The sequence below is a fragment of the Nyctereutes procyonoides genome, unplaced genomic scaffold, assembly GCF_905146905.1.
Source record: "Nyctereutes procyonoides isolate TBG_1078 unplaced genomic scaffold, NYPRO_anot_genome, whole genome shotgun sequence".
In the NCBI taxonomy this organism is placed as follows: Eukaryota; Metazoa; Chordata; class Mammalia; order Carnivora; family Canidae; genus Nyctereutes; species Nyctereutes procyonoides.
In genome coordinates, this window is record NW_026575034.1 from 22,901,796 (window position 1) to 22,913,426 (window position 11,631).

General features: G+C 39.2%; 2 protein-coding genes across 2 annotated transcripts; both read left to right on the forward strand.

Moving 5' to 3' along the window:
- Nucleotides 1–1,165: 1,165 nt before the first annotated feature.
- Nucleotides 1,166–2,113, forward strand: LOC129504886 (olfactory receptor 51G2-like). Its single transcript, XM_055317763.1, has one exon. It carries the CDS (start codon nucleotides 1,166–1,168, stop codon nucleotides 2,111–2,113), a length of 948 nt encoding a protein of 315 aa, XP_055173738.1.
- Nucleotides 2,114–10,177: 8,064 nt separating this feature from the next.
- Nucleotides 10,178–11,128, forward strand: LOC129504887 (olfactory receptor 51G2-like). Its single transcript, XM_055317764.1, has one exon. It carries the CDS (start codon nucleotides 10,178–10,180, stop codon nucleotides 11,126–11,128), a length of 951 nt encoding a protein of 316 aa, XP_055173739.1.
- The last annotated feature ends 503 nt before the right edge of the window (nucleotides 11,129–11,631 follow it).

Sequence of the window (11,631 nt, forward strand, 5' to 3'; positions counted from 1 at the left end):
GGGTCCTGGAATTGAGCCCCATGTCATGCTCCATGCTCAACTCTGAGTATGCTTGTTCCTCTCCTCTGCTCCCCTGATAACTTACTCTCTGTCTGGAATAAATAAATAAAATCTTTAATTAATAAAAAAAAAAAGATGAGGAAATCTCTGGGTGGCTGAGTGGTTTAGTGCCTGCCTTCGGCCCAGGGCATGATCCTGGAGTCCAGGGGTCGAGTCTCACATCAGGCTCCCTGCATGGAGCCTGCTTCTCCCTCTGCCTTTGTCTCTGGCTCTCTCTCTCTGTCTCTCAGTCTTTCATGAATAAATAAATAAAATCTTTTTAAAAAAGATGAGTTGTAGAGAACAAAATATAGATTCCTGGTTGGGATCTTTTCCTATCCCATGGTCAAGTGCCCTCATGGATTGTTCTATGTTGAGCGGTGGATTATCAGAACTTCAAAGGTGTAAGTTACATATTGTCTATATTATATTACTTAAATTGAGTACACAGCAGGAGCCGAGTAAATGTGTGATGCCACTGAGAATATATATATTTCTGACTGCAAATATTACCTATTCTCCACCTTCTTCCTCTCACCTGTCTCAGCTAGCCAACATTTTCCCAGAAAGTAATATCAGAGATTGAGAAGGCATTTAATCCAGTAGACATGCACATCAAGCACAAACCCCCCGGAGCCTTCTTGTCACAGATACTACTTTTAAATCCCTTTCAGAGCAAAAGATATATCTGATGATATGAGTTTGAAATCAGTGTTAACACCAGTTAGTGTTAACTTGATTTTCTAACTCTGAAGCAGCCATTATCTAGGTTTCCTTAGAACCCATTTTCTGTATTACAACTAATCTAGCATATGCATCTGTATCCTGTGCTGTCACCACAGTTTCCCTTTCCATTTTTCAAATCTTGAAACCTCTTCGAATGAGGAAGGAATTTTCTCTCTGTGAAAGGCACAAGCAGACCCTGAAAACTAGGGCAAACCTCCAAGAAGACAGACAGTATCTGCACTCTAGTGGAACTTCAAAAAGAATGGGATTCAGTGCTGTAAGAAGAGGAGAGTGATATTACTCCTCAGGCATGGGACACAGGATGAGATATTAGGAAAATGCTGTGAAAGAATAACTTTTTGCCTTTATAATTTTTCCAGGACAAACTCTTCCAAAAGTTATGACAATTCTTAACAACAATAATGCCAGCAGCTTCATCTTTATACTGATGGATCTCCCAGGACTGGAGGCCGCTCATTGCTGGACAGCTCTTCCTATCTGCTCTGTCTATGCTCTCTCTTTGCTGGGTAACATCACCATAATGTACATTGTCAAGTCTGTGCCCAGCCTCCACACACCCATGTACCTCTTCCTGTCCATGCTTTCAATGGCTGACTTGGGCCTCTCAGCTTCTACACTACCTTCAATGGCAGCTGTTTTTCTCCTAGGCCAGAGAAAGGTGGGAGCTGCAACTTGCTTTATGCAACTCTTCTTTATCCATACTTTCTCAGTTATTGAATCGGCTGTGCTCTTGGCCATGGCTTTTGACCGCTGTGTGGCTATCCGAGAGCCCTTACGCTATGCCACCATTCTTACAACCAAGCGCATTGGTGCCATCGGGCTGGCCATTGTTACCCGTAGTGCTGCTCTCCATCTGCCCCTTCCTGTGCTCCTTAGAAGACTGCAATTTCAGCCTGTGAATGCTCTGTCTCATTCATACTGCGTTCATCCTGATGTTTTAAGGTTAGCCAGTTCTAGCACTCTTGTGAACAGTAGCTTTGGGCTCTTTGTCATGCTCTCCACACTAGGATTGGATGCTGTACTCATTCTCCTCTCCTATGTGCTAATCTTAAGGACAGTATTGAACATTGCTTCCAACACGGAGCGGCTCAAAACCCTTAACACCTGCATTTCCCATATCTGTGCTGTATTACTATTTTATACCCCACTGGTCAGCCTGTCGATGATTCATCGCTTTGGAAAAAAGAAGCTACCAGCTCAGGTATATATGCTTCTCTCCTATCTGCACTTTCTTGTTCCTCCGATGCTCAACCCAATTGTCTACAGTGTGAAAACCAAAGAGATTCGGGTACGCATTCTAAAGATGCTCCACCCAAGAAAACTCTGAGTCACAGAAATAAAATACTGGTTGTGATAGTCAGCCTGCTGACTGAAGACATCTCAGAGAAGGAGAGAGTATATAGCTTCCAGCTGATGTATCAATCAATTAATTATTCAAAAACTCTAATTGAAATATATTATGTGTTCAAACATGTAGCATTTACAACAATACCTGTGTAATGAGAAAAAAAAAACATGTTGCTCATTCTGAAAAATCAATATCAGCCTGTAAAAGACTCAGATTATTTTAAAGGAAACAGACAGGATCTTGAGAGAATATCATTTAAAAGCAAGTAGATTAGAAGAGTGGAATTCAAAGATATCTAAGACATCCTGTAACTAAACACCTAGAGTTTTATTTATAAAATTAAGCTCAAGAGGGCCTCACTTGGTATACTTTCTGAAAATTTGGCAAATATGTAAAATCAAAAAGTTTTTTCTTGTGATTTGCATAATAACCATAGATACGGTTTAAACTGGAAAATATAAACCAAATGAAATACGTTTAAAGAAATAAAGACCTTAATTACCATAATAAAATGTGTCTCAATGTGACTATTAGATAGTTCAGCATTTTATTTAAGCTCCATGATACATGAAGGGTGGACATCCAATACAGTGTACAGTCTGATAAATCTGACACCCATACACCCATGAAATCATCACCACAGTTAAGGTAAGGAACATACCCACCACCCCCAAATTTCCTGTTGCTCTATTTCCCCAGTACCTTTTGCCACTCAATTTGTCAAACACTAAGATAATTTTGTTATTATCAATTAGTTTGCACCTTTCTAAAGTTTTACATAGTCTGGCTTTTTTCTTTCAGCATTGAGTACATTGAGTTCTATCTGTGTGGTTCAGATATTATTCCTTTTTATGCTGGACAATATTTCACTGTGGATATACCACAAATTACATAATATAGTAAGTTGCCATGTAAATAAAGTATTAAATGAGAACAATTACGCTTGCCTTCATATTTACTGCAGGTAATACTTTGTATTCCTTAGCATATGTTCAAATTTATACCTGGCATCATTTCCTTTCAGCCTGAAAATGTTTAATTTTTATCTTTAAAATTTTACTAGATTAGAATGATAAATTTCAAGGATTTTTTCCTATACCACTTTAAAAGTATGATTTATCTTTTGTTAATTTCTCTGACAGTGACAAATCTGGATACCATTATTGTATTATAAATTACAATTTATTTCTCATCATTTCATCCCTTGTGTACAAAAATGGAGAATTTCAAAATTATTAATCCATGCTCCTGCAGGGAACAAGTTTACCAACTCCAATGCAATATTTGTGTGCAGTTCTGTATCATTAAATTTCCATTGCCCAGTCAAAACACCATTTTTCTTTTTTTCTTTAAAGATTTTATTTATTTATTCATGAGAGACACAGAGAGAAGGAGAGAGAAGCAGAGACCCAGGCAGAGGGAGAAGCAGGCTCCATGCAGGAAGCCTGATGTGGAATTTGATCCAGGGACTCCAGGATCACACTCTGGGCCAAAGGCAGGTGCTAAACTGCTGAGGGATCCCCAAAAACACCATTTTCTGAAGTTACTGAGATCAGCTCCTTTTCTCCTCATGTCCTTCAGTGAGATTATGTTATCATATATTTGTAATATAGGTGCAATAATTTTTTATGGTCGACCATCTACCATGGGATCCTTCGATTTTTTTTTCTTTTTTTAATTTACATGCAGCAAAGTTCACATTTTGTGGTTTGCAATTCCGAGTTTTGAGGAAGCATTAGTCATGTTTAAATAAGCAAGTGAGAGAAAGCTAAATTGCACCCCCATGGTGCTGGATTATGTGTGTGTGTGTGTGTGTGTATACTTATGTATGACTGTTTATGTCCATATTTTTCTTTATATGTCCAAACATGTTTGTCATAACTGTTTTAAAGGTCTTTTCTTCTAATTCCAGAATCTCTATTCATCCTGAAACTCTTCTTATTGGCTTTTCTATTTTATTCTGATTCTCTTTCTGCTTTTTTATTTATCTTTTTTTTTTTTTTAATGTGTCCATGGGCACTGCAAATGCTGTATTATTGGCAGTCTGGGTCATGTTATCCTATATAAGGAGAATATGGTTTGACATGGCAGACTGTTTATTGGAGGATCATGTTATTGTTTTTGCATGTTAGTTTTAGGCCTTATTGGAGTCTAAGCTTATTAACCCTTACTTTTGGTTATATTATTCTTGCCTTCTATTCATCCTGTTGGTAAGAAAGAGATTTCTACTGTAGGGTCATAGAAATGAGTGAAAGCATGGCACTTGACAATGGAAAGATAAGACTGACAACAGTTTATTGGTCATAGATACTCACAGATTGGGGAAGGAGGAAACTGCATGCCAGACAAGTGGCACACAGGGGTACTTGGGGACAGAGTGAACAAACCAGGGGCCATGGGAAGCAGGCTCTGTAGTAATGGCAAAGTGGGGTTACCCTTCTCATTTCCACAGGATGATTTGAGTCGGTTGTTTGAATAATTTCATTGACTACAGGGAAGTGAAAGCCATTAGTTGGACTGCAGCTGATTTGATTGTTAGGGAAACTAGCCAGGAGGGGACTCTTGTTCACTGGATGTGAGGCATACATATCTGGGAAGAACAGGGAAGCTCATGGTTAGGCTTTTTGATCCATTCCCAACTTCAGATGTCAAAGTAGCACATTATATTGAATCAATTTCATGTAATCAGAAACCACACCACATACTCCCTCTTCTTACGGTGTAGCTCTTCCGGGATCTCAAATCAATGTCCAAGGCCTTTGTCCACTCTCCCTTGTTGGAACTCTAATGCGTCCCAGTACTGAATGAACTGCAGAATCTCCAGGCAACTGACAGCCCACCAGAGATGTTTTCTGCCAAGCTTTTTAGAGTCTTGACCTATAAATCTTCAGCTTAGTACTTGGTGAAAACATCAAATGGACACCTAAGCAGATTTCTAGGACTTCTTCATGTCCAATAGACACCCCAAATTTTGATCCCTCACAGCCCCTAAAATCACTTCTGTCTTCTCTCTCTCCCTATAAGGAGAGAGTTGTCCTCAATTTGCATTCAACTTCCTTGTCTGAGTTTGTAACGTGAAGTCTGGCAGAAAGCCTGAATGGATATGGAAACACTTTTTATCTCCTTTATCACAAGGAATCACAGCTCTGCATTGTCTGCTTTTCAAGATCTGATATATTTTATACATCTTGTCCAGAATTAGAGTTGTTTATTTGTTGGAATATGTTCAACATCCATTTCTTCTTTATGACATATAACATTGAGGTTGAAAGCTTTGGGGACCTCACTATTTTCTTGCAGTAGTACTTAAAGTTTTGACAAATGTGTGTGCTCACAATGAGCTGAGCTTTTTTTTTGTTTTGCACCTATATAGTGAAACAATGAATTTTATAAAACATTCTTTTGGGGAAGTATGAATTGTCTGCCTGAATTTTCAATTCTGTGGCTAAATTTGTGATTTCTATTCTGTTTATTTCCATTTATTTTCTATTTTTATTTTCATCTAAGTCAGAAAGTCCTTCATTTTATTTAACTTTTATTATTTCTTTTGCAACAATAGAAAGTTTCTTTGTTGCATTTGTATGTAAATCAGCAGCATCATCATAAAATTAAGTGCTTAATGTGTGCTTTTTTAGGAATGATAGTAAGTGATTTGCATATATCATATTAAATACTCATGTTTTTATGAAATAATAATAAATAGGTAATTATTTGAGTATTGACAAACATGGTTGTGAGTTTTCCAATGAAGTACCTGATTTAATCCTCACAGCAACATTATGCATTAGTTTCTTTCAATATTCTAATTTCACAGGTGAGGAAACTGAGACGTCTTTTTGAAGCATGTACCCTCAACAGCTAATTACTTTTTAATCATAATATAAGAAGATCATTAACTGAGACGGGATCTCAAATCAATGTCCAAGAGACAGATTTGGACAGGACCAAAGGATTCCAATCACGATAGAGTTTCTTTACAGCCCATTGCAAAACTTATTTGGCAGTGACATGGTTAAAGCTATTTGCTGCCATAAAGCCCATGTTACTTATTATGTTCACCAAGGGATGCTACCCAGGAATGTACCCTAGAGGAGAGTGAGAAGTGTCCTCAGCTCTTATCTTCTTCTGAGTGAGTCAGTAACATGGGGCTTGAGGGGGAAAGGGGTAAAGAAGCCATTTACCAAGGTTTCTTATTAGTGCTCATCTAAGAATAGAGTTAATAGATTTTAAAGCCCTGAAAAAGAGCAGTATTGATGATTTAGAGGAAGAAAAAGTGCTTTTTAACTTCAGGTACCATCTAGGAGCCACTGAATAAGTTTCCTGAAGAATTTCTCAGTTGTACTGTCATAATAGATAAAACCAAATAAATGGGAAGTTAGGAGGTGGGCTAGTAACTCAGCCTAAATTCTCCATGCCTTAAATACAGTCTAACATATGTGTACCTAAGTCTTTAAGCAAATGGATTCTATGCCCTTTAAGGGAGACATGCTGAGAGGAGAAAAGAAATTGAGGAACAGAGTGGAATGGAAAGTTGCTGGTTTGTAAAGACAGTTGGAAAAAGCAGTCTGTTACCATTTGCATGATGGAAGGTAACAGAATGATGATGTGAACTGATAAATCCAGAGTGATCAAGGTTAATTTCAATTATTCCTAAATCTTTGAAGAATCATCTTTGAAGAGGCTCCTTGCATTTTGAGCACAGTAAGTATATTTAGGAAAAATTAAAGAACAGACAAATATTAGCAATGATTACTTATTTTCTAAGTGCTCTACAGATTAGGAACTCTTCCAAACACTGTCTTAATTTATCATCAGAGAAACCTATGAGATTGGTATGAAATTTAGTACTACTCTCCCATTTCCATTCTTTAGATGATGGGAAAAGTGAAACCAACATTGTATATGTATGTGCTGTCATTTTACTGTCACAGCAGAATATTGGCTTAATGTTGTTAATCTGAATCCTAATGTGATTGCAGAAGAAAACAGACATTGGTGCTAGGAAACCCAGCATGGTTTCCTACTCTACTCCATGAGGTCACAGGTTTACATCTGACTGAAAATCTTCTGGAAAGCCAAAGGGAAAAGTTCCTGTTAAATAAAAGCTTACAGTGCATTAACACTTTTGAATAAATAGCTCTTGGTTAAGTCCAAGTTTGTCCCAGTTATTTGTTTGTTTTCCAACGTTTTGTGCTTAAGACAGGACAAGAAACAGACACTCTGCCTTTTCACTTATCCCCTTCTGTTTCTTATCACAAAATCCCTTTACTCCACAATTATTTCTCTTTTTTAAAGATTTTATTTATTTATTCATAAGAGACACACAGAAAGAGGCAGAGACACAGGCAGAGGGAGAAGCAGGCTCCCTGCAAGGATCCTGATGCAGGACTGGATCCCAGGACCCTGGGGTCATGACCTAAGCTGAAGGCAGATGCTAAGCCACTGAGCCACCCAGATGTCCCCACAAGCATTTCTTTTTTTCCCCCCACAAGCATTTCTTAAAAATTAAGAAAAACTACCACATGCACACAAATTCACAAAACCCTTCTTTTTCTGCACAGTCAACTTAAGGCAATATACAAAACCAATATGCTCTACTTATCTGAACACCTGAGTACCTTTTCTCATAAGCCCATTTTTCAAATGCTAAGTGAAATAATGGCAGAAATTCCGAATACGCTCACACTATACTCATTCATTGTGTTTCTACCTCCACTTTTGAAATCTATGGACGAAGGAGGGAATGTTCAGTTTGTTAAGAAAATGTTGAAGATTTTCCTTTAATTTTAAAGAAACAGTGCAGCTTGAGTATAGTATGAAGAATTCATCGACAGCACTCAAACACTCCATGTGAATACACAATTCTTCCCAGCCTTCCCAGTCAATGTCTTCAAACATTTCTCCATCTTATTTTACCTTTGGGTCATCTCAGTAACTGACTAGAAATTCTTTTTTTTTTTTTTTTAATTTTTTTTAATTTTTTTATTTATTTATGATAGTCACAGAGAGAGAAAGAGAGAGAGGCAGAGACACAGGCAGAGGGAGAAGCAGGCTCCATGCACTGGGAGCCCGACGTGGGATTCGATCCCGGGTCTCCAGGATCGCGCCCTGGGCCAAAGGCAGGCGCCAAACCGCTGTGCCACCCAGGGATCCCTAGAAATTCTTTAATCTGGAGGAAAGAAAGTAGATTACAAGAGGAAAACCAGAAAAGGCCATCATATAGGAGGTTTTTAAACTTAGGTATTCATGGGAATTTTTTTATTTACTTAGATGTAAGGATAAGGATTGTGAATGAGTTAATCTGCTTGTTAATAGTTGGCTTTTATCTTTACCTTCATGCAACAATATCCAGAGTAAAAGATACTGAGTCAAACAGAATTATTTCCAGTCCTGGATCCTCTTTTATGATTGATGTGACTTTAATTAAGTTACATACTTGAATTGCTAAGGATAAAATTTCTTAATCTAGAAAAACCGATCTGTTAACTTCCAACACTTGAGATGCTTTCAAATCAAATATCTGAGTGTTTTGTAAACTACTTTAGATGGAATATAAAAGGAATAAATTAAACTTGCATATTTCTACTTGCAGAAGAAAAAGTGACAGAATTCATTATTGTTTGGAGCTACTTTTCAAAGAGGAATACTGAGTTATTCTCCAAGACATCTGAGAGAAAATGTGATAAAATGAAGAGAAAATCAGTATCACTGGAAAAGATAAGACAAAACAAAACTCTGAAGAGATGATTAAGAAAGATTCCTAAAAATTAAGTTGTTCTTGTTGGTTATTATTCTCAAGTTTTAGACTCCTGGGAAATTCCAGAAATCTCCTTCCTTTGTTTATGATTAGGAGGGAAGACAAAAGTTTCCAGACAATGCTTTGACTGGGTTCTTGAAAACTGGAGCTCATGATGGTTTGAAAGGGCAAAGGAGCTGAGATGGCAGAGAGTGAAATGGGAGCCAAAGTTCAAGAGAGAGAACATAAGAAAGACCCAACATGTAGTCTTAGATTATTGTATTTTTTTCAAAAATCAATAAGTGGATCTAAGTTCTGATTCCTTCACACATAAATAACGTTTTCTGATTTCTATGTACTCATCAGTATAATGCTGAATAATTATAGATAAGCTGCAAGGTCACTATTTCATTTTCTGAGAGTGGAATTCATTCTATTAATGTTCCACACACACAGCTCAGTTGGAGAATGAATCATATTTAGAAAAATTATCTAAAAATTTTGCCACAGTTTGACATTCTAAACCATGTGGGGGGTAAGGTTGTGCTGGTATGCTTTCACTGGAGGGCTTACACGTTAAAGTGGATTCTTCTGTATTGTTTTTTTTTTTTAAGATTTTATTTATTTATTCATGATAGAGAGAGAGAGAGAGAGAGGCAGAGACACAGGCAGAGGGAGAAGCAGGCTCCATGCAGGGAGCCCGACATGGGACTCGATCCCAGGTCTCCAGGATTACACCCCGGACTGAAGGAGGCACTAAATCGCTGAGCCACCCGGGCTGCCCCTGTATTGTTTTAATTATAAAAGAAGATGTCAGTCTGCAAAATTTGGATGTTTACCACACTGAAGTATCTACTGAAAGACAGTGTGAAGGGGAATTTGACAGGAAGTGAGGAACCTGCACTTTGCTCCCACATCAAGCACACTAACTACTATATAGGCACCTAGAGTTCACTTCCCAGGAGCTATCGTGAAAAGTTAGGATCTACACTGTCTTGGTTCCTTTCCAGATCCATGTTTCAAATTCTGATTTTGTGATAAATTTTGTTGTAGGTCTCCTAAGCCAGGTTTCCCATGAATGCAACATTTCCTTGGATAATTCAAACTAACCTTTGTTTAAGGGCTCCATGATTATCTATGAGCCTGGAGAAATGCCTCTCCAAGTCACAAGGTCATGGTTGTCAGGGAAACCCTTTGGGGAGTCAGTGAAGGGTCTCAGTTCATGGAGGAGGTTCTGACCCAGCAACTCCTTTGATTCCAGGGCCTGTGGTTTCACTTCTGCCTGGAACTCTGCCCACCAGGTCACCATGTCAGACTCCAACCACACCGGTACCTTTTTCTTCCTAGCAGGCCTCCCAGGCATTGAGGCTGTGCACAAATGGCTCTTTATCCCTCTGTGTGCCATGTATGTGGCCTCTCTGGTAGGGAACAGTCTGATCCTGTGGGTGGTGAGGTCAGAGCCCTCCCTGCACCAGCCCATGTACTACTTCCTATTGATGCTGGCAGTGACCGACCTGGGTCTGTCTGCCTCCACACTGCCCACTGTGCTCCCCATCTACCTGCTGGGTCTCAGGAAAGTGGCAATGGATATGTGTCTGGCCCAGCTCTTCTTCATCCACACCTTCTCCATCATGGAGTCCTCTGTGCTGCTGACTATGGCCTTGGACCGTTTTGTGGCCATCAGCAACCCCCTGCACTATGGCACCATCCTCACGAGCCCCCGTGTTGCTAGCTTAGGCCTGGCCAGTGTGGTGCGCAGTGTCGGGCTTCACATCCCTGCTCCCATCATGCTGAGGAAGCTGCCTTATTGCCAGAATCGCCTGCTTTCCCACTCCTACTGTCTGCACCCAGATGTCATGAAGCTGGCCTGTGTAGACACCCACATCAACAGTGCCTATGGTCTTTTTGTAGTGCTCTCTACACTAGGGTTGGACTCGGTGCTCATTGTTCTCTCCTATGTGCTGATCCTCCAAACAGTGCTGTCCATTGCCTCCAAAGCTGAGCGCCTTAAAGCCCTCAACACTTGTGTCTCCCATATCTGTGCTGTGCTGCTCTTCTACACACCGATGATTGGCCTGTCCATGATCCACAGATTTGGGAGGTGGGCTTCCCCTTCCAGCCGGGTGCTGCTCTCCTACGTTCACTTTCTCATACCTCCAGTGCTCAATCCAGTAGTTTACACCATTAAGACCAAGCAGATCCGGCTGAGGATGCTACGCTTCTTGGGGTCAGGTGGGGCTGGCATCAGAGACACTTAGGCTCAATAGATCTTTGGTAGAGAGAGAAAGGGCATGAAATAATTTGGTCATAGATGTTTAATGAGCCATTTCACATAAAGTCTCATAGTGAGAAGACTGTAACTCAGAGACAGCATCATCTTCATATGGAGTTCTCACTCATGGGAAGAAATAACCACATTCTCATTTAGTAAAGTTTCACTGAATACCTACTCTGTTAAATACACTATTATTGGCCCTATAAATAGAAATAGAACTAAGATACTGCCTCCATTTTAGAGGAAAGTTCATAATATTTAAGACTCATGAAGGGGACTGCCAATCTAAATGGAAAAGAAACTTGAAAGAATAACTTAGGGACCTTACAAATGCATAAAAATGCATGTAGTGCTTTGCCTCAGATCTTAGGAAGAAGAATTTTTGGCAACTGGAGTGATGGGTATATTTGGAATTCAGTGATATCAGAAGCATTTTTGAAAATCCCCACTAAAAATATTCCTTATGAGGAAATTCCTTCTGTCTTG

Bases quoted from the DNA above. Each gene is read 5' to 3' on its own strand.
- LOC129504886 (XM_055317763.1), top strand. From the start codon at position 1,166: ATGACAATTCTTAACAACAATAATGCCAGCAGCTTCATCTTTATACTG.
- LOC129504887 (XM_055317764.1), top strand. From the start codon at position 10,178: ATGTCAGACTCCAACCACACCGGTACCTTTTTCTTCCTAGCAGGCCTC.